Source organism: Rhodnius prolixus, unplaced genomic scaffold (genome assembly GCF_049639745.1).
Source record: "Rhodnius prolixus isolate KJV_2025 unplaced genomic scaffold, Rpr scaffold_2, whole genome shotgun sequence".
NCBI classification, from domain to species: domain Eukaryota; kingdom Metazoa; phylum Arthropoda; class Insecta; order Hemiptera; family Reduviidae; genus Rhodnius; species Rhodnius prolixus.
Genome location: NW_027411592.1, coordinates 47,747,950 through 47,774,251, shown reverse-complemented (window position 1 = coordinate 47,774,251; position 26,302 = coordinate 47,747,950). Strand labels below are relative to the sequence as shown.

Genomic DNA, 26,302 nt, shown 5'->3' with positions numbered 1-26,302 from the left:
AAGAATAAAGAAAGCTCATTAGAAACAACATTTTAAGATTACAATCTCAGATCCGAGATATTACAAAATACAATGTATATATGATACAAATATAAAAAAAATTCCCTTTTTTCTGGGCTGGCTTTGATTTTCTTCTCTTCGACTTTCTTCACTTAGCTGTTAGAGAAGTCGACTTGGGCAACAAATATACTCAGCAAATTTTGATGGTCTTTAGCCTCCTTCAGCAAAATGTTACAATCATGATTCCTTGTTAAATTAACACTTTATTCTATCGTCCTATTTCTGGTGTGCCCTTATATTCTGGTCATTTGTCCATCTTATCAAAATGCTTCACATTGATCGTCAGTGGCTGTTTTTCTAATCTGTGGAGGAGGCACAAGGGCATCCTGCCCAACTTTTTTTTAATGGAAACAATCTTTTAATCCTTTGCCTAAGATTCTTTTCGGTATTTTTCCCCGGGTCAATGCTCACCCTTTTGCTTTAAGGCTTAATAATGTGCTTTTCGCTTAACTGAATAACTTTTTTACTGAAACCTTCAACCATTTCCGACTCCCTTTCCCCCCCCCCCAAAGTTAGCACTTAAATATTTTTAAAGATACACTACCTTCGAAACAAGTAAGCTGACTTTGCAAAAAAAAGTGGCCTTCACTCTTATCACCGTTTATGTAATTTTATTAAAGCTAGTTTTGTTTCCTCTAATTAAAGAAGAGCCTTCTTCCAACTGCGCATAAGGTAATGGTAATTTAATACTGCTACAGGTCTGTTACACCATCATTTGCACAGACCAAACCCCAGAAAATGCAACCTGTGGGACGCCAGCTCTAGTACACCTAGTAAATATCTGAAAAAACGGATTCCTTGTTCATACGATCAGGTCTCCTTGTTTAAAACCTCCGCTAAAAAAATTCTTGCGAGAGCTATCTTTTCTACCCCAAACTTTGAATCATGTACCAAATCTGAAGGGCATTCCTGAATACTGCATGATTTTATGCGACTGTATCTTTTCACACTTTCTATTAATAAAGCATATTTCAGATTTGATTCTAATTAATGATCATGTAGAACCGCCTGCGCAGAAGTACTCTGATAATTTACCTGAACACCATAAAAAAGAAGCTGCAGGAGTGAACAGAATCTAAGGAAATTTTCAGAAGAAATGTGGGGAATAATATTAAAAGTAGGATGGGGAATGCTAAAATGTAAGGTTATGGCAATGTTTGATCCGAAAGACGATTGATTAAATAATTATTGCGTGATACAGCCTATTAAATCAACTTGAAACGCTCCGAGCGCAATTACAAAAATAATTCCAAAGGGGCCAGCACTCTAACGAAATGTTGGGCTTTGCAATAAGTCCATAGGAGAAAACTTTATTTTATATAGATGTTTATTTCAAAAAAAATTGAGAAACTGACTAAATGAGGAGGGAAGTCAGAATAAAAGTATTTAGCGACATTATTAAGAGAAGAACGCGTTATTGCCGAACAGATTACACTATAAAGAGATTGTGTACAAATGGGTAAAGTTTGAAATATTTATTTATTTTATTACTCTAAGAGAAAATAATGACGAAACATTTTAGAAATAATTTTAATGGATGCACAAATTTGTGGTCCCCTCTTCTAATCAAATAACGAATGAATAATAGCACTTAATGAGAGGTTACTAACGCTAGTGATATGATTGAAGTTGAACAACCATACTATATCAGTGTTTAATTTTCTAGATTGAGATTCAGAGATTATATTTAAACGTTTTCAATGACCAAAGTAATAGGTAGGGTAATATTCATGGCCTATTGGTTATTATATGCTAGGTTTTGAACTCGCAGCTTGCTCAAGAAAAGTGCGTTGTTTTACTGAAGTTCATTTTTCTGTTTAATGATTTAAGAATTGTTTTAAAGTTAATAATTATATACTTATATGCATCTCATAAAACCAATTATTCTTTTCTGTGTCGATAAAGCAGCAAATATGTTGAAGTTCGTATCATTGAGAAGATTAGGTAGCCTCAGCAGATTGTTTGGTTACCCCATATCTCAGCAGTATAATGTGTCTAAACCACTATTATTTCGAGGCGATGCTATTGCCTTGCAGAATGCGAGAAACATGGCTAAAGGAAAAGACAAAAAAAAAGAAGACAAAGGTAAACTGAAGGCAATTTTATCCTTGTTCCTTTATTTAATATTTTTAATTGGTTGCACTACATATATTCTTACAGGAAAAAGTGTGAAGAAGAAAGTGGAAATCAATGAAAGTTCCTTAAGACAAGTCATAAATGTTGAAAAACTGAGAACAAACATGGAGAATAATCTTCTGAAACTTAACGACATTTTTCTTAAATTTGTGACAGTGAGAACATCAATAGGTAGCCTAATTCAGATCTAGTCTAGTTGTAAGTAAAGTAAAAGTATTAAAATAAAATATAGTTATAGGCAAAAATGTTTAAAGATAACTTATCAGGAGTACGTAACTTTAGAAACTTGTTTTATTTTGACACAGGTGCGATTGAAAATGTTCCTGTAATCTTGGATGGAAAGAAGTACCCCTTGATTGAATTAGGTCAAATAGTCAGAAAAAATCCAAAAGTTATTGCCATTAATATGGCTGCCTTTCCACAGGCTCTTCCTGCAACCATGAAAGCACTGACAGAGTCTGGAATGAATCTTAACCCACAACAAGATGGGACAACGTTGTTCGTCCCAGTTCCTAAGTGAGATTACTTATTTAAAAGAAAAATTTCTAGTTACAATTATAATGGAGAAATTCGTAAAGAATTTTCCAAGTGATACTAATTCGAGCAAATAGATGTTTGCAACAGATTACTATCAAGTTTAAAGTTACATTAACCACATACCTATTAAACCCTATTATGATTTCTTATCACTATAATTTCTTTAATTCATTTCCTAATGGATTTGGACTGTTTTGCTTTATTGAACATCTAATATATATTAACGTTTCATTGCGCTTGGTTTATTCTATTTTGAAAAATATAAAAATTAACGAATAATTTTTCAGAATTAATCCATACTTCGCATACGAAGAAGATATTCTCGTTTTTTAAATTAACTCATAGAAAATATTGTTTCCAAGTATTATTAAGTTCATAATTTGAGACATTCTTCTAATTTTTTATTTAAAGCTTGTTAACTTCTGAGGTTATTGGCCTCTGGAGTTTTTTTTTGTGGGCAGTGGGCTCCACTTACAGATAACACTGACAATTGAGCTGTATAGAACTCCTAGCAAGAGAAAACCTATGGGTAGCAGCGAATCTCCGCTTGGGAATCCAGTATGCGCTAACCATTGAGCTTATCATTTCCCTGACTGCATAATTTCTCGTTTTGTGGACATTGAACCTTCCTTACCTTAGAGCCTTAGAGTATAAAGAAAATTTCACAATTTCATTTTCTTGAACCATTTATTTATTTCGCTCAAAATCCTGAACCTCTTACAGTGATTCCTTATCACTTTTAAAGTAACTTTTTATAAGCGTAGTAATTCTCTCTTTTTTGTTCTAAAACATTTTGTCTTTTAGTGTTAAGCTGCTCTCTCCTATCTTTACATCTTTATTAGATATATCTTTACCCAACTTGGCCATTCTTTTGAGGGATAACTTTGAATGCCCTATTGTGTCAATTATCAATATTGTATCGCTTATTGTACACCAGATAGCCAATTCTCGGCTGTGGCCTTCCAAGTTTATTTCGATCAGTTATCCTGATTTTTCCTTTTCCTCTGAGTAGTGGCGAAAACCATAAAAATTGCACCATCTTGCGTAAAAATTGAAAATATGAAGTCCGCCGTGCTGGATAATCTTTTATTTTATCCGTCGTAGTACCCCTAACTGATTTGGACTTTCATTAGGCATCAGAAGTAGATTACTCAGAGTTAGAGATTTTGACTCTAAGACGGAAACATAAGTAAAGTCAAAATCTTTACATTTGAGTAATCGATCTCTGATGATGGGTGAAAGTCTGAGATCGGTCAGGGATGCAATAAACATGATGGACAAAATCCAATCCGTTACCTACCAATAGTTAAATATTTCCTAATTGTACCTTATACTATCTTTTTTTATTTTAACCGCTTGGTTTCGCTTCAGTCTGACTGAGTAATCTCATTTCGTAAGCCTTACACGACTTTGCTCATCAAATATGATGTTAGTTGAAAACAGATGGTATAGTCTTTTCACTTTTTAGAAGCTACATCAGACGGGGCACTAAACGATGTCGTATAAATTTGTATTTCTATTCATAAAATAAATTATAAAATTAATAAATGAATAAAAATATTATTTAATTTTATTTCAGTCTTCATAGTTTGTTGGTTCAGAACATAATTCCTTTATTTTTGCCGGTCCGCGAGTGTTGAAAGCCACCACTGTACTCTGTAGGCTTACTCGATTTAGTATCTTATTGGCTATTCTATGTATTAGCTTCGTTATAAGCCATACCAAAATTAAGAAAAACATAAATGGATTATTTCTTTGTTTAGATAGGATTAATAAGTTTATAAATAAATAAATCGAAGATTGATACTCACAGCACACCTTAAATTAAAGTTCGTCCAAAAACTAGAACTTTGTCAAAGCATGGTCATTAACAAAAAAAAAAAAAAAATTAAAGAAATTATTCAAATGGACAACTCTTTTGGGTCATACTCTTTCATATTTTGATAAATTAACTATTCACAAATTTTTATATATTGTATAAAAAGTATTATGTAGAAGTACCAATTCTAAACCACATTTTGCTCATTTATCAGTACTTGGTATTTTAAATCTTGTTTCTAATAACTCTTCAAGTGGTTATTTTTATCTTCAGAGGGTAGACTAAAAAATTATTTACTTAAAGATTTGCAAGAATCTGTACATATTAATTTGAGACAATTTTGAAAGTAATTTATTATATAAGAATTGTTCCAGAAAGGGCGTAATTATATAAATCCTCCAGGCTTTTTCTGTATCGCCTAATTTTAAAAATCTGGCATAGAAATAATTAAAAATCCTTCTTACTTTTTTTTAATGAAGTTGTGTTATATAAAACAATCCATGATTTCATTTTTAATTTATTCTTACAAAGATTTCATTTGTGTTTTTAATCTGTTATTTTAGAGTTACAAGGGAGCATAGAGAAAATTTGTCAAAAAATGCAAAAGCCCATTTTATAAAATGTAGAGATGGAGTACGTGAAGTTCAAAATAAATTTTTGAAAACTATAAAATCAAAAGAACTGGACGGTCAGCTTTCAGAAGATACATGCCGCCAACTTTCAGAACAAGTAAGTAACTATAATTGAACAACTTCTTTATTAATATCAGAAGACAGATGTTCTTTTTTTATTTATTACTGAGACGCTTCAACATTTGAGTTTACCTGGCGCCCCAGAGCTTTTTCAGTGCATTACTAGCCCTCTCATTGCGGATAATACTGTCCAACATCGGACAGTGGAGCAATAAGAAACTCCTAAGAAGTGAAAATCATATAGCTTTATTCTAATTCTAGATCTTCGCGGAGTCCATTGCACTAATCACTATTAAGTCTTGCTGTGATTATTATTCAATGGGCCCTACAGTCCAAAAGAATCTTGGTAAAGTTGCAGAATAGGACCAGCCCAGTGCCTACTGATTTAATGTACATGTTCGTAATTTACGTCGGTAGTTGGTAAAAAGGCAAGTGATAGATTCTTTGTTTTTAAATTAGTGTTGACTGAAATAAATTAAAAGACATTGTATAATTAAAAAGTTACTACTAATAGTAGTCTAATGAGAGGATACCCCTCTCCGACCGTCCAGTCACATACCAACGGCGACGTATGTGATTCAGGAGAAATTCTTCTCCGAATGACTCTAGCAAAAAGTATCTAAAGAAATATTTAGAATATTATTATAAAATTATTGTGATGTACTAAAGTGTTTTTTAAAATAACGAAAGCCGTTTAAAATTTAAACAAGATGTGGTGCCATTGTATCCTAGGAAAGAAAAACCTACAAAATGTGCGCCAGCGAGGTCACATACCAATCTAGGCCCCCTCAGTGGAAAAATCCTGGTGAATTAATCACAAATCTTCCTTCGTCTGTGCCTCACATTCATATGCAACAGGATATCCTGTGCATTTCTTATCCAGTTCAATCTAGGTCCTCTTTTTCCTCCAGAGGCCACGTTGTCTATCCATTCTAGTTAATTTAAAGCTCAATCGCTAAAATGTCTCAACATAATCATACTTGCCACATGGTCTTCCTTAAAGACATTCTTCTCTGCTTCTCATTGAGTTTCTTAAGTTCAAAAGTTGAACTTATTTAGTGCGCCAGCGAGGTCACATACCAATATAGGCCCCCTCAGTGGAAAAATCCTGGTGAATTAATCACAAATCTTCCTTCGTCTGTGCCTCACATTCATATGCAACAGGATATCCTGTGCATTTCTTATCCAGTTCAATCTAGGTCCTCTTTTTCCTCCAGAGGCCACGTTGTCTATCCATTCTAGTTAATTTAAAGCTCAATCGCTAAAATGTCTCAACATAATCATACTTGCCACATGGTCTTCCTTAAAGACATTCTTCTCTGCTTCTCATTGAGTTTCTTAAGTTCAAAAGTTGAACTTATTTATTAATTGACACTGCTCATCCAGCTGCGAATTTTCAAATCTTACTGTCTTAACCCAGCTATAGAGTATGTTCATAATACTTAGTGTTGTGCTCGAATTGCTTTTTCAGTGCCACTGAGGGTCTATAAGGACTTGCTTTAAATATAATATCAAAACTGCACTTGTCACATATTTGGAGAAATTTAGGATAACTCCACCAGTGTTCATCTTTTATTGGGAATTCAAGAGAAGCAATTTTTGAACCATAACATTTGCATTGTGATAACAATTACAGCGATAGCTATCCCCTAATATGGCCAGGATATGCAAGTTTTTTTATAAATTTAAGTACTTCTCGTCTAATAAAGATTAATATTTTCTAGGTGAAATGTATTGGAGATAGTTACATTTTGAAAGCACAGCAAATGTTGGATGTTAAACAAGCGGAATTGTTAGGAAAAGGAGAAGAGAACTAAATTTTAAAAACTGCAATTAATCAGATACGTAATCAGATCAATGAGGAAGTAAAAAAAAAAAAAAGTACGATTATTATTTTTCAGCATGTATCAAATTAAATGTATATTTTTTAAATGAATGTATTTTAAAGCAAACATGTGTACACAATATATATGAATTTTTGTTTTTTGTTTTTTCCCTTTTAGAAGCGTATATTTTTTACATTTACTAAATTTATAAATATGAGTTCTGTTGTTAGAACGGTTAAAGCTAGGGGAGATTGGCATACTCCTGCTCAAAAGCAGAATGCTTTTCTAACTGTTTGGCACAGACTGGTTGCTGAAGAAATTGATTTGGAAGTAATTACAGATTTTCGTTATTCTGTTCGTTAGTTGTACTAAATTGAGAATTTTTTGTTACTGTCTAGATAGCGAAAAGATAAATTTAATGGAAGAATTTTCATTTACTTTCCAACGGGAAGTCGTTGTGTGATTATGGCCAAACAAATTTTAATGGAACTAAGTTAGTTAGTGGCACTGATTCACATTGCATATGATTCACAATGGGATCTGCTATATATTTGCAAAGTTCTATAAAACTTCCAGAAAAGTAGACATCAATGTTGCATTTGCAACTGACTATATAAGTTGTGGCTATAAAATAATTCAGTTGGGGAATCCAATGAATTTAATATAGGATGAAACTTTTAAAAAATTATTGAAATTTGTGTATATAGGGTAGCATTAACTGTAAAGTTAGTCTCATGCATTGAAAAAGGAAAAATAACCTCAATTTTTTATAAAAATGAAAAGGATTCCAGTTTTGGTATTTCTAAATTATCATCACAGACAGGATTAAAAGTTTTTAACTTGAAGTTATATGTACATGACATTCCATTTTTACAACTTGAAATTCCTTTTATTTAAATTTCGCTAAACTAACAATGTGAAAAATGACAATTCATAAAATTCTTATCGTGATTCGGTAGTTTTAACTGCTAATGATCTCTAAATAAATATACAACCAGACTTAATATGAATTCGTACGATTATTGTGTTTTCATTTTTATTTTTATAATTTTCTAACGTTCTTTAATAAAAAATAGAGCTTATAAGTGTTTTGTGTGTAAATAGAAAATAGCTGCAGAACCGGACATAACTTTGTACAATAGGCCATTTAAACAAGATGTTCAATGCGAATACGATATTAGATTCAATTTTTCTCTGGACTTTGATCAAAAAGCTCATCGTTGCGATAGACATAATTTGGACGTTGTCAGAGCAAATATTCATAAAGAGGTACTTTATTTGTACATATATTCAGTTTTAAATTAGATTATTATAAGCGGCGGTCCAGTCGCCCAGGCACTGAGCCAATCAATACCTTTGTAGTTCTAGTAGTAGAAACCTTACTTTAAGATCCAGTGTTTTCAGTCCGGATAAAAGCAGTCTTTTCCTTTACCCAGCCACAGTCTAAGTAGAAAACCAACCACAGTGGACAAAGCTCCACTCCTTGTGGATACGTTCGAAGTAACCAAAAAAGGCTTAAGGCCTAATGAAAACGTAATAATAATTCGGACTGTTCCGGTTCAAGATCAATGGGTGCCGCTACGGTTTGCCTTCTTTAGCAGAACCTTTGGGTTAAATTTGAATGACGCTTGCTGGCCCTGAGTGACAACCTAAATGCATATCATTGGTCATAAAAGTAGGGGCGTCTTCGGCCCGTCACGGGCGCCAGGTCTTTGCAATGGGGTTCAAGGGTAGTCCTTGTCCAGAGCAAAATGACAAGAAACTTCTGACATTAGCCCAAATTTAGGTAGAAAAATAAATTTAAAAACTAGTCCCTGCCACCGAATTAGTTATCCTAATTTTTTTATTTCCGTTACAGTGATTGATATTATTATTATTATTCCGGTACCCCTCAATTAATAAAATGACTTTCAAAATTAAAACATGCATAGTAATTTGTTAAAACCATCAGTTCCTTTTTCGATTACTTTGACGGGTTCTTGATTTTAGTAAGAACACCACTCATCAGAGGTTTGGCGAACTGTCATCAACTTTAAAAGTAAAATATATAGTTAAATATGGCTCATTTGTTTCAAAGAACTTCTATTTTCACATTCCTTGGCTTATGATTCCCCCCCCCCCAACCGTAAAACGAAGTTACATTCTTGTTATGTGATGTTTACAAACTAGCGTATAGGATATTTCTATGGAATTTTAGTCGGCATAACTAAAAGACAAATGGTAGTTATTTCAAATTTGATTTACTTAGGTATTACCATAGAACCAGAAAATAAACTTTGGGAAAGAATTAGCCACTCTCAAGTTTAATGAATGCTATATAGATATTCTTATTGAATGTGTATATTTCCATGCGCGGGTAAATACCTTTTCTAACAATGTTTTGCCCATCCTGTTTCAGGAAAGTCAGAGAATAGTTCCACTCATAACATCTCAAATCTTCGGTCATCGAAAGTACAATTTAGAAGGTCCTACCCTTGTTAGTCACAAAAAAATGAGGGTCATGGACGAGATGTATAGACGTTTTGGGATTAATCTAAAGCCGTCTAAAAAGTTACCGGAGGAATTCGGAATTCAGAAGTTATAGAATGATATTACAAAAAAGTTGTTGATACCGTTTTTAAAAGATTTTTGAATACAAAACTTTTCCAGATTCAAATAGTTTTATCTTTTTTTTTCTTTTTTTTAAATACTTCATTTAGTATTGGATAAAGATAAATTATATATTTGTGTTCATAATTTATATAATGATTACCTTTTTTTTTATTTTATTTAAGACGCGTCTTCTGTATTGAGTTTTTCCTGGCCAAAAGGGTTGTCAATAAATTACTAGCTTGGTTACTCATGGTTACTAGTTCTCAATAATTCGGCAAGTTCTCAGTAATTACTTTCTATTACAGAATAATTTAGTAAAAATATCAATTCAGAAAGATGGTTACTTCTGAAACTATCCTTTAAAAAAATGTCCTGGAAAAAGTTGCAAAAATACCCTCTTCCCTGAGTAGTTGCAAACCAAATGAATGTACCTGGAAGTGGTTTTCGATAAAATCTGGAGGAAAAAACTTTCATTTTCTTCAAATTCGGAATTTTTGCAACTTGTTTTTCAAGAGAAAGGCTCCCACAATTTTTTTTTTCTACTTTAATTTTTTTTTAATTGAACTTTTGCTGATCTATAACTTTTAACTTTTTGATTGTTTGAAATGTTTTCCAAGAAAGTTCAGTAAAGTAGACTTGGGGGAAATAGGGTTGGTTGGGATCAGTATATTGCAGTGCCCTGGGTCTCATATGTTATAAGGAGATGAATGCTAAAAAAAAAATATTCGAACGACCCTGTAGCCGTCAAGGAACACAGCCATGCTGTCAGTCAGAATAATAAGAAAAAAATAATATAAATGGATTCTTATCAGGGGACAATCATACATCGGATTCCGAACTATATTTTCATGGCAGGTCATGCTGTGAGTTCTATATTTTGACACTTGACAAAGTTCTTTTTCCTTGCGCTTTCAATACCTACTAAATTAGAACTTGCGCACAGCCCCTCAAAATGGTTGGCCTCTCCTGATCTATAGTTGCATGAGCTTAAAACTTTTGTTAGAAGCTATTTCAAGGAAAATGGGACGTGTCGTGTCGTTCAATAGTCAGTCTAACTGTAGAACTTTTTGAAAGAATAAAATTCTAGCTTTAAGAAAATTTGAATGTGTATATTGCATTAAGGAAATTCTAATGCATTTACTTTTTTTAAAATAAAATTTTGACCAGATAATTTAACTTTTCGAATCCTTTCAACATATATATATATATACATAAATTTGTGTAAACCTTTTACTACTTAGAAGCGAGGTAGTGTTTACAATGTAATTTCAAAAAGTCTCCTGCATGTAAATTTTACACAGAATTCAGCGTTTTTGAGTGTTGTGTTGTCCGAATGGTGATTTTACAATGAAGCCCTTATATGAATTTGAGTAGTCAGATCCGCTACTTTCTCAGTAAATTGAAGTTTAAATAAAACGACAACTTTGATCTTAGAAATATTCGTTGGACTAACTGCCCTATATGATATACATTACAAACTTAAATTGTGTTTGAACATATGCTAGAGTGATAGCAGCACAATCGTACAAGAAGAATGGAAATGGGGGTTTCAGGGCAGTTCTATAACCTTACAGTTCTGAAAGTGAAATGGATATTAGACGTTAGGTAAAGACAGCATGGCTTCGCCGGCGCCAAAATCTCCTGAACAATCAGAGAAATCAAAAAAATACGACCGACAATTAAGGTGTGTGAAACTAAATTAGGCAAATTGAAGCAACGATGATTACACATTGTTTAATGAGTTACTTTTGTATAGATTGTGGGGAGACCATGGACAGAATGCATTGGAAGGAAGCCACATATGTCTTATAAACGCTACAGGGTTAGGGACAGAAATTTTGAAATCCCTTGTCCTTCCAGGAATTGGAGGATTCACAATAGTTGATGGTAAAAAAGTTTCAGAAGAAGATATTGGTGCAAAGTAATTATTCAAAGTGGTTTTTTTTATTATAAAATAAGTAGTTTTGATGGTAATTTATTTTACAAGATGTCGAGATGCATTAAGTTGAAAGTGGGTTGGGTCCGCTGGGTAATATCGTTGCCCTTTTCTTTTCAGGGTTTTCGTTTTCATTGTCAAGTTAATTGTATTTCAATGAAGTACAATGGTGTAAGATAAACTGGCAGATTTCTAATTAATCCAATACTTATAATCACACATTATTTAATCGTAGCAACGGTTTATGCGAAGCATTTGGGGACTTAATTCTTTTGACACATGTGCTTAATGTTGCAATAAGTGACATTTTGCTACCTTCACTCGTAGTGTACATGTTGGCTCTAGAACCCAGTCCCACGGTGAATGATACAATCAAGCTAACGCGAAGTAGAAGGAAGAACAATAGTGTTTCTGGATCGGATAGGAGTAGCAGTCAAAGGCGGGAGGAAGGTGCAAGTAACATTATTGAGGGTGAAGGCGCCAAACACTCACTTCTAATTTAATAATGATGTATGATCTATTTTAAGTTGAAATTTGGTCTGAAATTTAGAATCTTGTTTCGCAACATGATTTGGGTGAGCATATGACATAGGACATCTGATTACTTAACCAAAATTTCACTATTATAACAGCGAGGTTTAGTGCAATGAAGATATATAATGTATAGGAGTGTGAATTGGGAAATGCAACTTAATCAAAGCAAAAGAAGGATTTTAAAACATTTTTGCATTTGGAGGTAGGCAGACCACCTAATAAAGAAACTAAATAGTCATCCATTTGCAACAAAATTAAGGTTTCAAAAACCATAATATTTTTAAATCTAAATTTTGTTTTTGAAGAAACAAATTTGATTCCACTGCTCTTACAAGCCACTTCTACTTAATAATTTAAATTTCAGATTATGTGGCTAAATTTTAGAACACTGCTAATACTTCCAGATATTTTGAGAATAGTTTTTCTGTAGAAGAAATTAACACTATTAAAGTTGTCCGGTAGGTAGTATGGTACGCTGAAAGTGTATTCTGAGCATTATGCCTGTACTGTACGGCTGCATCCATAAATAATTTGATAATATGCATCAATCAAACTAATTTTCTTCCGAAACTAATTGTCACTATATTCGGCCATATTTGCCACTTACATAAAAAAAAACTGACCTAATGATTTGTAGTGTTAGTTATTTTAAGCAAAACAGTGATTTTTATATTTTTTATTTCAGTTTTTTTCTTGATATTGATTCTTTAAGTAAACCAAGAGCACAGATTGCCACTCAGCTTTTGGTTGAATTAAATCCTGATGTAAAAGGAGATTATGTGGATGAACCGATAGAAGAATTATTAAAAAATAATCCCAATTTTTTTAGCAGTTTTTCAGTGGTGATTACTACAGCATTGAATGAGAGGTGAGTGTGACGATAAAAGCTTTCTATAGTTAATCAATTTATTTCATTTCAAAGGAAGTAAGTTCATTTTCGATGCTACTTTTATGAACATTGTTTTAGGGCGTTGTTACCACTTTCTGAATTGCTGTGGAACTTAGAAGTTCCATTAATTGTTGCCCGAAGTTTTGGTTTAATCGGGCTTATACGCTTACAAATAAAAGAGCACACAATTATAGAGTCGCATCCAGATACGCAGAATCCAGATTTACGCCTGGATAGGCCTTTTACGGCTCTTGAACAGTATGTGGCTAGGATTAATCTTGACGAAATGGATCTCAAAGATCATGCTCATGTACCTTATATTGTCCCATTGCTAAAATGTTTAATGGAATGGAAAACAATTCATAATGGAGAACTTCCTAAAAACTACAAAGAAAAGGATGAATTAAGAAATTTGATTAAAAAACGTAATGTATAGATTTTTGTATTTTAAGATGTCTGAACTTATTCCGTCAATGACGTATCACCACCGGTTCTATCAATACCTGTTTTGTCCACAATTCTGCATAAATGTAATAAAAGCTTTCCCATTTTGTAGGAAAAATAAAATTACAACTGTATCATTGATTATTAGTCTAATACCTTTGTCTAATAGACAAAGAAAGTAAAAGTAATTATAAAGTATTTTGATTTTTTTTTTTACAAATTATTTTAAACATTGAACATCACATCGTAGTTTCTTTTTTACTACAATAACTAAATTAGAGATCCAATTTTTTTTTTTTTTTAAATAAAGCAGAATCTGTGGTCTAAATTTTTATGAGAATTGCTAGAAAGAAAAACGAGTATTTATTATCTTAGTCTTGTAATTAGTACTTTATAATTACTAATGTTTGTCACCATAGAAATTAAATTTAACGAAGAAGGAGTGCCAGAGTATGAAGAAAATTTTGAAGAAGCAATAAAAGCAGTTAATTTTGCTGTGACTCCATCAATAGTTCCAAAGGAAGTTTTAAATATACTTAATGATGACTGTTGTATTAATTTAACTTCAAAGGTAATGTACCATTCAGTTAAATTTTAACTTAGAAAATTTATGTTATAAACATTGAATAATAGTTTCATTTATGAAATTATTTTTTATCATGGTATAGTGAAATTAGTAATGAATCAAAATTAAAATTTATGTTTCAATTTATACTACAATTTTCTTTCTTTCTTTATTTTTTTTTTTATGGTTTTGTACCAATTTTTTATTTTATTTGAATTTGTATTTGATTATAATGTAGTCCGGTTTGAGTTTTGACTGTTTTCTTGCAATATGAAATGTTTTCTTGTAATGAAATGAATTTCGACTTTTCAATTTTTTTTTTTTCGTCTAGAGTAAACCGTTTTGGATTATGGCAAAAGCTGTCAAAGATTTTATTGAAAATGAAGGCCATGGATGTTTACCACTGAGAGGAACCTTACCTGACATGACTGCTGACACCAACAACTATATTGCTCTTCAGCAATTGTAATAAAGTGTTTCATTATCTTAAGTTGATATTCCAGAATATTTGAGGTTTCAGTTTTGAATGAATTTTCATTTCAGTACTTGTGTAAAGATTTCTATAACGAACCTGTAATCTTTAAATGTACAGTAAAAAAGTATCAGAGTGATATCAAACGACCAATGGTGCACAAATCATCAAGTATCTCACCTTAATGCTGAATAAGTAAAGTCATGCCTATTTATTTCAGGCGGGCTTTGCGTCCAATTACCAAAAGTAGGTGTCGTGGACGGAGGCTACTAGCGAACATACTTTACTATCAAGTCCTCATATTAAACATTAAATAAAATCCAAGGCCTAGATCGGGAATCGAACTTAGTACCACAATACATATTAGCTTTGCAGGCCTCGTCTCTAACCGCTCCACTACCGTGACGCCTCCTTCATGCTGAATATATAAGCTGAAACTCGTAATGTTAATGAGTTAAAAAAACACCTTTTGTTTTATTTAACTTTGTTTTAAATATTTTCCCTTCTTTTTGATCTTATTTCTCTTACTTTTTTGGGGGTTTCTATAACTTCGCCTTCAGATATCCACGCACTCATACATTTAATATCACAGTGATTAATTCTCAGATTCATAAATCCTATTAATTTTTGAATGCTTTCTAATGTAAAAAATATTTCTATAGTTACTCTAACTTTACAATTAGTCGATAGAGGTCATTGGTGCCCATAGTATTTTTCAGCCCATTGCCGCCTCTGGGCAGTTAGCTATAAGATGTTTCTAGGAAGAGAAAATGTAATGGTCGGTAGCTGTTTTCGAACCCGGGACCTTCGGTGGGAATCCATCATGCTAAATACTTAGCTAATTCCTTCCTTTAGAATAAGTAATACTTTCAATACATCTTGATATTGTGTAGGCGACGAAACTGTATCCTACCTCTGGAGAACTATTTTGAAAGAAAAATCTGTTTTATAGGAAATTGAATAGAAAAAAATTGATAATTTTAAAATTTATAGAAATGAATAATTTGTAAACCTTTATAGATATGTACAAGAGAGCGGACGTTGTGCAGAAATTGTTCATAGGAGAGTTCAACAATTACTCCATCAACTTGGTCAACAGTCAGATGCTATCAGCGAAGCAGATACGAAATTATTTTGCAAACATTCATCCAGTATTGCTTTAATTAGAGGAAGTAGAATAGCTGATGAATATGACTCGAAGTTAATCAATACGAGCCTCATTTGTAGGTGAAATTCATCTTTTGAATTTTTATCGAAAATAGTGGGATTCATAAAAAAAGTTAAAAAAAAAAATTAATAAATAAATAAAGCTGTTACTTTAGCTTTTTTTAACCCCAAAAGTCGTCATTGGAGTTGTCGATCACTAAGAAACACAAGAAAAATGTGCATTTGCTGCTGAAAAGCTATTTTTTTAATGAATCTCCATAATATAGATGTATATTTTAATTACTTTTTTAAAATAATTTTTTGCTTTTTCAGCGCAAGGAATTGAAAATCCAGATAGTCTAATAGTATATTATGTGATGTTAAGAGGATTAGATAGATTTTATGGTGAATACAATCATCATCCTGGGGAGTTTGGAGATGAGCATGACATTGTTAAACTTAAGGTTGTTGAAAACTAATAACTTCGTCTTTACATTTTTTTTATTTTTAAATTTTTTCACTGAAGGTATTTCACTTGTTTCATTTTAGGGATGTGTATCCAAACTGCTCACTGAATGGGGTTGTGGATCTCTTTCTAAGGATGATTATGTTCATGAAATTTGCAGATATGGTGGTGCTGAACTTCATTCAGTTTCGGCATTTATAGGTAATGACTGCTTTCTCTTGATGCTGGTTAGGGAAGGATAGATCTGTTTCGGGTCAGCTTTTATAAATCTAGTTTTTACTGGAAATGTATAATTTGTGCTCCGTTATAAATATTAGCGCTTTTTTTTTCCTTTTTGTTAATCTCAGAAACGAAAAATAAATTTTAACAATTTGCTTAAAACATCATCTCATCTGTAACTTAGTTGTTCAAAATCAACAATCAGATGTTCTGTCTTGATCCTACTTGCTTTAGCCTTTCATATTGCTATTGTCCCTAGATATTTTTTGGGGTATTAATTAGGAATTACCAGCTTTAAGCTCCCTGTTTATCGCCACTTCAATAAACGTACTACCTAACTAACGGTTAAACAATATTAAAAACGTTAATAAAATTCCAGGTGGCCTTATTAACCTTAAGTGTGACTTTTCCGAATAGCTGGCCTGCACAGTTTTTTTTGGAAGTTTCTATTGGATTAACTGAAACGAAAATACTATTATTTTGATTTTTTTTAATCAATTTGTTTTGTTTGATACCAGATAATGGAGATCCATTTATATTTTTCTAATTAAAAACTCACTTCCAATTTTCATGTAAATATTAAAATTTCTAGTTACATGTTTGCAAGCTTGGAAAAAATAGAATGTTTTAAGAGAAAGCAGTATGTTTGTGCAGCTGATTGTTTATATTCACATTAATGAATCAACTTTTATATAATTCATATTTAAATTGTAGGTGGCTGTGTTGCGCAAGAGGCCATTAAAATAGTGACTGGACAGTACAAACCAATTAACAATACCTTTATTTACGATGCTATTAATTCAAGTACTGAAACGTTTGCTTTCTAATTTATTTGTATCCATGAATAATTAATTAATCACTTGTGAATATACATTTTATAATTTATTGTTAATATTTTTACATCTTTATACTTGTTTCACTTCTTATTCCCTTCCTCACTACATGTTAAGTTGCAATTTGGAGAGGGTGTACAAGATAGCATAAAATAAAATAACAATATTTCTGGTAAATTTCAATTAAATTTCAGAGTATTTAATATACTAAAAAGTCGGCAATAACCTATGTTTGTTTTATTATTACTTTTTTTTTTTTATACAACAAATACAATTCATTATTTTAAAATGACTTAATGGAAATTAAATCTATCTACAAAAATAAACAACTACTTTGTATAAATAATGGTGAATTCTTTAGCAAACTTAACATACAGGTTAGCAAAGCAAACTAACCACCTTTTTTCAATTTAATAAATCAACAAAAATAGTGTACTTATAGAATCAAAATACACATTACAGTACTGAATTTTAATAAATAGCTTGTAACTAGAGTGTAGACAATATTGACACTCAATAAATAGTCGTATAACATGCGCTTATTAGTAACTGAATTTGTGTTTCATATATGTAGCATACTTGTTTAAAACTGCAATTTATTAAAAAGAATAATTTAAGTATTTTCATCTACTCCAATTTTTTCTCTCCATAAGGCACTAAGCCAATTTAAAATAGACCAAAATAATGCTGATAAAAAAATTAAAATGAATTCAAAAACTTAGGAAAATGCAAATAACACGCACAAATGTAAAGTAAGTATTTTGGCACAAGTTTGCTACTGAAATTGTTTTTAATACAGTATTTTATAGGTGTTTTGTTTAAAATATTACTGCCTACTTAAGATAAAAGCTAGGATAAAATATTTCAAAACATACAGGCGATTATTATAATTCGAAGTTCCACTTTATTCCACTTGCAATACTTCATTTCTCCAATTTATTATTATTATATTACAAGTGGGTTTCATCAATTAGGAAACTTATTTGCAAAGAATTAACTCTTAATTAGTAAGGTGTTGTCCTTCGTACAGGAGCAAGCAATTATGTTACTTTTTCTCTTTTGCTGACTTCATTGTAAAACACAATCATAATTTAAAACTATGACGTTAAAATAAAAAAAACCATTGAAATGGCTGATTAAAAATTAAAGCCTTTACATTTTGTCATTCTGGAAGAAACATCTGTTGACTATAAAGAATCACCAAGAAAAAAGGAACAGAAATAGTCATGAAATCAAAACTGTGCATTACATAGAAAAAAGAAGATAAAATGCAATGCGGCAAAAATTTTGCCTAATTTGGTTACTTCTAAACGCAAAATTAAGAGAGAAGTAAAAAAAACTTTTTCCTTTTGCGCCTTATTAGAAAATAAAGTAACTGCAATTAATTATATTTTTCTGTTATTTAAACAAATAATGTAACTTGCAACTTGCCCTTCTCAGCTCTCTTGCAGTTAGATAAATGGATACGGTAAATACAATCATGTGTTATAAGAGAAACAGGAATGTGGGTTTATCTATTACCTCGAAATAAAATTTTAAAGAGGCAACAATCCATTTACTTAAAAAATACCAACTTCAATAATCAATACAAATGTAAATAAAATGCATTTTTTTAACAAACACATAGTCACATACAATATTAATAATAATACATTATAATAATGAAATGTTTCAATAATCTCACTGATAAAAAAAAAATATATATATATATTTATATTTGGTTGAAATTAGTATATTATTATAAAGTTACTGCAACTGGGAGGCGGGCAAGCTGAAGAAGTGTCGCGCCAGGGGAATGTGCTACTTACAGAGTGCGGGAAGGGGTGGTCTCTGAGCATTGCGTGCTCAGAGCAAAAACTTGCCCAGAATAATGCCAATAAGTCCTGTAAGGATGGCTATTATTATGAAATGCGCTTGGTAGATTGGTTCTACTTTTACCTGTGAACGAGTGCTTGTCTGCCTGAGCGCTTCTGCTTGCTTCTGTAGTTGAAGAATCTCTTCCTGTAAAATGTAAAAAATCGTGATATAGTGGACTTCGAATAATATTCGCATCCACAGAAGGATCCATTAAAAATAAATAATAACCATCAAAACAAAAGTAAATACTTAATAATGTTAAGAATAACTTTTCAAAAGAAGTGAAATTAATAGTTCCCGGTTTCGAATCCAGCTGCTGGCCCTTATATTTTCTTTTCCTAATCAAAGTATGTATTGTGTCTAGTAAGACCATAGTTTTAAAAGATTTATATTGTAACTTACGAATGTTCTTATAATCAATCAGTCACCCTCAATTGTACAAAAAAACCCTGAAGTACGACCGCAAGAACTTTGAAGTGGGTAGGTAGCAATATGAAAATTAATAAATAAGAGTTTTACAGTCAAATTCATTGTTTTAAATCAAAAAGTATTACTTTTTTAAGACGGTATGTAGAAGAAAAAAAAAATCGAAGTAGAATACAATCAAATTAAATTTTATTGTACGCATACAGTGTGTAGGTTGATTGAATCACGAGTTGAAATTTGTTACTCAGAAGTTTCATTCGTTAAATGGATTGTTAAAAATACGAACAGTAAAAATATTAACACTTTATTTCATCTGAAAATAACAAATTCACAGTAAATATGTACCAATAACGAAATATGTACATACTAGTTTTGCTAATGGTTTTACAATCGTCTACTCGTGGAAGGTTGGAATAAGAATAAAAACGAGTGATAAAGATGAAAAAGAGCACAAGCAAAAATACATGTGAATATAAAATGCTAAGAAATCAAAATAAATGAATAGAGGTAAGCAGGCGTTTAGAAGAAGAAAATTAAGGATATTCCTGCTTTAATTCGAAGCGGTACAGTCGCGTGGCAAGTCATTATTCGTAATTACTGAAGGAAAAGATATTGTCTCCATGTTAGTAGGAACACCTTCAAAAATTGACGCTGAAACTCGTACCTTCATCGAATTTTTTATCGGAACTGGCCATAATAAATTATTCCAACAATTATGAATTCAGTTGAAGCTTGTTTTAGTTGTCATAGCATGCATGTTACTACATCCTTGACTGGTTTCGGACTTTATCGATCATCAAAAATATTAAAAGGCTGGTGTTGCAAGACGGTAACGTTGATGAAGACGAAATCTCTACGCTAAACTAATGGATGACTCATTTAATTCTGAAGATGGGTAGAAGGTTCGAAATCTGTCAGGGATTCAATAAACATGCGTACTCCAACGAATAAAATCAATGATATTATCCAGCACTGCGAACCTAACCGAATTTTACCATGCTTTAGATTGTTATAAGAGTAAAACTTACACATTCTTATAACTAATTTTTCATTTGATTATGCTGATTATATCCGCGTTGTATGTTTTTAATCCTGACGGTACAGATTTTCATCCATTATCATAAGTTGACTTATATGTTAGGAGTAGAAAATTTGACTTTAACTAAGTTTCCGTCTCTAACTACACTTTCTGAAAATCTGAAACTGGTCAAGAATATAAAAAACTTGCGGGATACGACGGATAAAACTACCTACATTATCCAGCACTGTAGACTTCCTATTTATTGCTCATTAGCTATTTAAGATAGAACACTTGTGGCTGCTTTATTTCGTTAGAGGATAGATTGAGTTGGCTAGTTCACCTGCATAGATTACCGAAGAAAAAACTATGAAAGTCATCCAGGCGGTAAAAAGTCATGTCAGCGTCGGCTGCAAGATGTTTAGACAAGTTAATTGAAGGCTGATTCAAGTTAGTAAAAAGATAACCTACAGACGGACTGAGAAGGTTGGGATTTTCTATAAAACAGTCGTAAGCCTCTGCAAGGTACAGCTAGCGGCGTATTAGTCTGACTCGAACAGTTTTTCTGTAAAGTAAAATTAAGAAGCAAGAATTCGTAATGATTATTATTAGTAAAGAGAAAAGATCTAATTATAAAAAGGAGATCACCTCTAGCAATTATCCATCAATTACAGCAATTCTAGTAGTAACATCAACAACAAAAAAATCACCAGTAAACCATTCCCATGTTGGAACTTTAGGAAATGCAGTGGCTAACGATTAGCTTAGAACACAGTAAATTGTTGTAAATACAATAGGAAAGACTTGTAGCTTTATACTTCAATTACATTTAATTAATTGTATATAATTTATTGTTGTTAATTCAAATGCTTTAATTATGCAATTAAGGATTCAAAATTGGCAAGGAATCGGTCAAATAAAAAACAACAACCGTCTTTTTGCCAACGTTTCGACAAATATATTGCCCCCTTCAGGGCGTGGCTATGCGGGTTGGTTGAGTTACACAAACGTTGGCAAAAAGACGAGTTGTTGTTTCTTATTTGACCGATTCCTCGCCAATTTTGAATCCTTAATTGAATAATTTACGGACACGAAACCTATATCTTCAGCTTTTATTATGTTTAAAGCAGTTATTTATTAAGATATAAATAAAGAAATTTACTAAACCAACAAATCTAAGTTATCATCACAAAACATGCAATATGTAAATTCTTAGTCAAAATGATAGTTGTTGAAAGCTAAATTCACGAACGCTTACCGACGTTCAAATATGCAAGGATCAAATACAAATACACGTATAATTATAAACCTATTTGTAGTATTCAGGCAGAGAAGGATGTATAATTAATTTGTTTGAAGGTAGAGACTTACTTTGAAGGTAGAACTTTAAATAGACACATTCTATTTATTCAATTCCTAAAAGAAACTTTGATAAAAACAAAACAAAAAATAAACCCATAAAATTGGTAAAGTTATTATGACTCAAAACTTTGAGAGCTAAAAAATGATTTCATTTTTAAGGTATATATGACTTTTGCAATCACACTTTACTCTGATAAATTTCTATTGCAATAATAAAAGAATTAAGCTATAAATGTTAGATAAAAGAATTGATGTAAGGTCACATCTATATGAACGGTTCAGGTGATTCAACAATTGATCTCATTCTGATACAACTAAATAAATCTAAATTTTTATATTAAATAGAAAAATAAATTATAACCTTTGAAACAATTAATACTGTTATAGATATTTCATGAGATTGCTATATCTCAATTCCATGCCCACATGTATGTAAACGGCTACTGAACTATTAACAGAAACGATTTTTTAGAGAGAAGTCTTGAAAAATTCTTCTCCACTCCCATAAAATATATTTTAGTTCGGTAAGTACATACTTCAGACGAGTGATATATATAAATGTTAAGCTTAAAGAACATCGTTAGCACCGTTTTCTAAAAATGTGTAAAAGTACAAAAATAAATATCAACAAGTAAATGGACATTTCGTCTAACCTTGTCGAACAGTTCGGCGACATGTAAATGAGAATCAAATTGTGGTATTTTGCTGTTCACAATACTGTACTTAATAGATAAAATAATATATAACACAAACATATCATACATAACACACAAATAAGGCAAAGCTAATTTTCGTAATAAACGGATTTCAAAAATCTACAATATCTTAAGTCGACTAAATGAAAAAAAAAAAAAAAATATTTTTAATTTATAATAAAAGAAATATATATTTTTTCAAATTATTTATCCTAGGCAGAAATAAATCATAATGAACAGATAACTAAATTCTTTAGTGTTTACGTTTTAAGTATTAATTTTATTGGTTGCATTAAAGGTTCCGTACAAATAATTACTTTCCAACAATTTTTTATTTTATAGTTTTAATTAATTTAAGCGAGTCAACATGTTCTTTAAAAAAGTGTAAAAAAAAGAGTTACAAAATAAGTTTTGTTAATAAAAGTACTTCTCAAGAGTAAAAAATCTAACGAAAATTTCAAATCAATAACAGACCAGTTAAGATGAAGCAAGAAACAGAATGAGAATTATTTAACAAAAATATCTTTAATCATTAGCAATTCTACAAACCTTAAGTTTGAAATTTTCTTGGCGTAAGCTTGTTTCTTCCTCACGTAGAATTTTCACTTCTTTATTAGCTTTGAGAAGTTCGCCATCAGCACTCGCCGTCTGAAAAGGTAAAATGCAGTTAACAACAATTACTAAGTATAATAATTAATTAAAATTGTTATTTAATAAAATACCAAATCGCCAACGATGGTTGAATCATCTCTTGTTGAAACGGGCGAAGTCTGTGCTGTAGCGCTTCCAGCTTCTGCAGGATATTCAAACACACACTTCAATTTTGTATCCATTAAGTTTTCAGGCTTTGCTTCTTTCCACTGCATTTAAAATTTTATTTTTTAAATGTAATAACTATTGGTGTATTTGATTAAATTAATTTAAGATTTACACTCACTAAGGTTTCAGAATTGAAGTCACCTTCTGGGGCAATCATGGTCTGCACCATAAATTTATGTTTGTTCTTTTCATTAGGGTCATAGTCAAAAGGTTGTAAACAAACTGAAAAAAAAAAAAGATATTAAAAGCAAATATTACGGTTTTGAATTTTGTTAGATCACATTACTTTTATCAACAAAGTAGTATTCGCTAAATTAGGTTAAGTCGCAACTAAATACTGTTTTTGAAGTAGTTTTGTTTCGTTATTTTCAAGAGAACTTCTCAAACCTCAATTCTAGATAGCAACTCTTATACAAATATTTATCCTAGGCAGAAACTTTAGGTAGCCTAAACAATTCTTGATTAGATGATGACTCGTTATATTTTACTATAGACGGGTGCTAAGGCTTGTGACTTCAGACCTTTCAAACTAGTTTATTACTTTGAAAACTTATTGTTGATTGTTAATACAGGTTTTAAACAAATTAAAGCTTATTTATAACTGCGGGGTCTCTTCTATGTCCACATGTCCACCCTAAGGAAAAAAGTGACTATTTTATAGGTCTCACAAAACCTTCAAATCAATTTTTTGTTAAAGAAAATGTTTAAAAAAGAGATAGTTTATTACAATTTATTATGTATGCAGTGGGCACCACTCAAAATCTTCATGGCAAACTGGTCCTTTTAGTTAAAGATGTTTAATCTGGAATTATAGGATACTTGTGTTCTTTAATGGTATAATTATAAATGAGTGGTAGAAGTATTAGGATAGAATAAAAAAAAGGAGACCAGAGAGAGGCTACCTTTTAAACACTGCGGATCATAAGAATGATGTACCATGTTTTCCGACCTTTCACTGCTTAAAGCAGAACCAGAAGCAGTGAAATGAAGTTAATCGCCTCGGTCCATTGTAGGCCTTTTGGTGGCACGTGGATGATCTTTCCGCTTTAATAAAGAATATTCATTTGGGTCGCTTGCTCCCTTTTTTGCGCATTTAGGTTATTTTACCTTACCATTACTAAGTTTTGAACAATTTAAAAAGGTATCCGGCTTAACTTTTCATCCGAAGTATTTATTCTCAAGTTCCAAACCTTGTAGATTAGTTAAGTCTGCTGAAATTAAGAGCTACTAACATTCTTTCATGTACTGCGAATTTTATAAAAAAATATATTGCAAGAAAATTCAATTGTAAATTGAAGATAGTTTTAAGTAGAATAATGTATTGTTTAGGTTTTTTTCTACTTTAAAGAGAAGGTAATCGAATGACTAGCCATTCCCTGAATGTAGTATTTCATATACAATCAGTGGCAATGTACAGTGTATTGAAAAATATAAATAAATACAAATTAAAACAACTTATTCAGAATTTATTAAAGAGCAATCTGTTAATAGATGTTATGAATTAAATTTCAAATATTGAAATACCAGTGATTAGCTTGATCATACAGAGTGGTACAGGTTATAATACGCACAGATAAACACATGCATTAAAACTGTAATAAACAACTTCATAAAGCAACACTTCTCTATTACACATTTCGCTTTTTGATCGGAATCAATAAAGGTTCTAAACACAAATTCAGAAGCTATGTTTTTAATCCAATTTTTTTTTTAAAAAAAGAAAAAAGCACACACCTTTAGCTTGGTAAAAAAAAAGCTGTTACTTTTATGTACTGAAACAGTATTTTTTGTTCTTGAAATTCAGTTCTTAAATTTCTTTTATCTAACATCAAAAACATTATATTGATTAAAAAAAGTAATAAATGCAGAATTTTTCGTATTATCACTTGTTAATTTTTAATTAAGGAATCACTTTTAATCATTTCTCATGATGAAATAAAAAAGAAATTATGAATATGTTTAAAACAAGGAAACTTAATGTTTCCTAAATGAATTCCTTTTTCTAGCTACTTATATATAAAACTATAATATACAAATAAAGAACATCTCTGGACTACCAGGAAATATATCCGAATGAAAGTAATATTTGCAATATTTCTGTCCTATAAATGGGAACATTAACTAAAGAGATTATAGAATTCAAACTCACCTTGGACCATCATCTGCCCTTTCGGATCAATTACACCTGAGTTTGGTCGAACGCAGTATTTCTTTGGAGCAGTTGTTTTAATTTTAAATAAAACAACATTGTCTGTAGGATTGTGCAGTTTCAAATAAGATGAAACCATTGAATTAAAAGGCCCTAAAAATTTTTTTACATTATAAAACATTTCAGAACCACATAAATAAGCTGCTAATTTCAGTTAGGAAATCTTAAAAAAAAAAAGTTTCTATCTTAACATTTCTATGTATAAGTAGTAGCAGATAAGGTATGTACTCCAATACCAAAACTTTACTACCAATATAGTCATAAAGAATGAAATTAATGTGAAGTAAATTTTTATTTACGTTTTTAAAACTTGAACAGAAATTATACTAACTATGGAATGCATAAATATAATTGTATGCAATGAGTTTCACAAACACAAAACTGAAGAATCATTGATAGGCGGCTTTTAATAATACCATAAGTAAGACCTACCTTGGAACTTCAACTCATGTTGAGGATCTATGTTTAATACTTGTTCTTGTTTTGCCATTATGTATTATTTGTGAACGTCTGATATTAACTTTAACAGTTAACACAGAAAAATTGACTGACAAATCCCCCGGAATATTGGATAGGGTGACTGAAGAACACGCATGCGTAATTGTACGATTGGCCTGATGTTTGAGTACTCACGTATTTTAATTAGTAAGGTTATTAAACTTTTTGAAAATGCTTAATATATACTTATATATATGTATATATGATAAATTCTGTTGATTATAAATCTCAAAGCTTTCTAACTAGTTATAC

The 26,302-nt window shown here is 31.2% G+C and overlaps 4 protein-coding genes across 11 annotated transcripts; 3 read left to right on the top strand and 1 right to left on the bottom strand.

Moving 5' to 3' along the window:
• Positions 1 to 1,372: 1,372 nt before the first annotated feature.
• On the top strand, positions 1,373 to 7,239 carry mRRF1 (mitochondrial ribosome recycling factor 1). Of its 7 annotated transcripts, none has more exons than XR_012455704.1 (7): positions 1,373 to 1,519; positions 1,969 to 2,145; positions 2,221 to 2,367; positions 2,502 to 2,712; positions 5,116 to 5,281; positions 5,506 to 5,672; positions 6,969 to 7,239. XR_012455704.1 is itself a non-coding variant. In XM_074119616.1 (6 exons), exons 1-6 carry the CDS (start codon positions 1,761 to 1,763, stop codon positions 7,059 to 7,061), a joined length of 813 nt encoding a protein of 270 aa, XP_073975717.1. In that variant the 5' UTR covers positions 1,624 to 1,760; the 3' UTR covers positions 7,062 to 7,239. The 7 variants fall into 7 exon arrangements, 1 of the variants encoding a protein (XP_073975717.1); XR_012455703.1 differs by having other exon boundaries at positions 1,414 to 1,519; positions 1,966 to 2,145; XR_012455702.1 differs by lacking the exon at positions 1,373 to 1,519 and adding an exon at positions 1,620 to 1,776.
• A 27-nt stretch (positions 7,240 to 7,266) lies between these two features.
• On the top strand, positions 7,267 to 11,161 carry LOC141449808 (uncharacterized). Its single transcript, XM_074119618.1, has 3 exons — positions 7,267 to 7,400; positions 8,175 to 8,339; positions 9,469 to 11,161. The coding sequence occupies exons 1-3, from the start codon at positions 7,284 to 7,286 to the stop codon at positions 9,652 to 9,654; spliced, it is 468 nt and encodes a 155-aa protein (XP_073975719.1). The 5' UTR covers positions 7,267 to 7,283; the 3' UTR covers positions 9,655 to 11,161.
• A 24-nt stretch (positions 11,162 to 11,185) lies between these two features.
• Positions 11,186 to 17,225, top strand: APP-BP1 (Nedd8-activating enzyme E1 regulatory subunit APP-BP1). 2 transcript variants are annotated; one of them, XM_074119587.1, is made up of 10 exons: positions 11,186 to 11,346; positions 11,419 to 11,583; positions 12,818 to 13,000; positions 13,100 to 13,446; positions 13,885 to 14,036; positions 14,362 to 14,495; positions 15,523 to 15,725; positions 15,982 to 16,112; positions 16,198 to 16,315; positions 17,048 to 17,225. In XM_074119587.1, exons 1-10 carry the CDS (start codon positions 11,279 to 11,281, stop codon positions 17,158 to 17,160), a joined length of 1,614 nt encoding a protein of 537 aa, XP_073975688.1. In that variant the 5' UTR covers positions 11,186 to 11,278; the 3' UTR covers positions 17,161 to 17,225. The 2 variants fall into 2 exon arrangements, with proteins under 2 accessions (XP_073975688.1, XP_073975689.1); XM_074119588.1 differs by lacking the exons at positions 11,186 to 11,346; positions 11,419 to 11,583 and adding an exon at positions 12,195 to 12,334.
• Vap33 (VAMP-associated protein 33kDa) lies at positions 17,203 to 26,214 on the bottom strand. Its single transcript, XM_074119617.1, has 6 exons — positions 25,985 to 26,214; positions 25,493 to 25,645; positions 23,462 to 23,565; positions 23,247 to 23,384; positions 23,074 to 23,172; positions 17,203 to 19,167 (listed from the first exon to the last, which is right to left on the bottom strand). The coding sequence occupies exons 1-6, from the start codon at positions 26,040 to 26,042 to the stop codon at positions 19,012 to 19,014; spliced, it is 708 nt and encodes a 235-aa protein (XP_073975718.1). The 5' UTR covers positions 26,043 to 26,214; the 3' UTR covers positions 17,203 to 19,011.
• Between the last annotated feature and the right edge of the window lie 88 nt (positions 26,215 to 26,302).

What these genes read in the sequence shown, in the direction of transcription:
- LOC141449808 (XM_074119618.1), top strand. Translation starts at nt 7,284, where the DNA reads ATGAGTTCTGTTGTTAGAACGGTTAAAGCTAGGGGAGATTGGCATACT. An exon ending in CTGAAGAAATTGATTTGGAA is followed by an intron (nt 7,401 to 8,174) that starts GTAATTACAGAT and finishes GTGTGTAAATAG; the next exon opens with AAAATAGCTGCAGAACCGGA. An exon ending in GAGCAAATATTCATAAAGAG is followed by an intron (nt 8,340 to 9,468) that starts GTACTTTATTTG and finishes ATCCTGTTTCAG; the next exon opens with GAAAGTCAGAGAATAGTTCC.
- APP-BP1 (XM_074119587.1), top strand. Translation starts at nt 11,279, where the DNA reads ATGGCTTCGCCGGCGCCAAAATCTCCTGAACAATCAGAGAAATCAAAA. An exon ending in GAAGAAGATATTGGTGCAAA is followed by an intron (nt 11,584 to 12,817) that starts GTAATTATTCAA and finishes TTTTTATTTCAG; the next exon opens with TTTTTTTCTTGATATTGATT. An exon ending in AATCAATACGAGCCTCATTT is followed by an intron (nt 15,726 to 15,981) that starts GTAGGTGAAATT and finishes TTGCTTTTTCAG; the next exon opens with CGCAAGGAATTGAAAATCCA.
- Vap33 (XM_074119617.1), bottom strand. Translation starts at nt 26,042, where the DNA reads ATGGCAAAACAAGAACAAGTATTAAACATAGATCCTCAACATGAGTTG. An exon ending in ACATGAGTTGAAGTTCCAAG is followed by an intron (nt 25,646 to 25,984) that starts GTAGGTCTTACT and finishes AAAAATTTTTAG; the next exon opens with GGCCTTTTAATTCAATGGTT. An exon ending in AGGGCAGATGATGGTCCAAG is followed by an intron (nt 23,566 to 25,492) that starts GTGAGTTTGAAT and finishes TTTTTTTTTCAG; the next exon opens with TTTGTTTACAACCTTTTGAC.
- mRRF1 (XM_074119616.1), top strand. An exon ending in CAAAAAAAAAGAAGACAAAG is followed by an intron (nt 2,146 to 2,220) that starts GTAAACTGAAGG and finishes ATATTCTTACAG; the next exon opens with GAAAAAGTGTGAAGAAGAAA. An exon ending in GACAGTGAGAACATCAATAG is followed by an intron (nt 2,368 to 2,501) that starts GTAGCCTAATTC and finishes ATTTTGACACAG; the next exon opens with GTGCGATTGAAAATGTTCCT.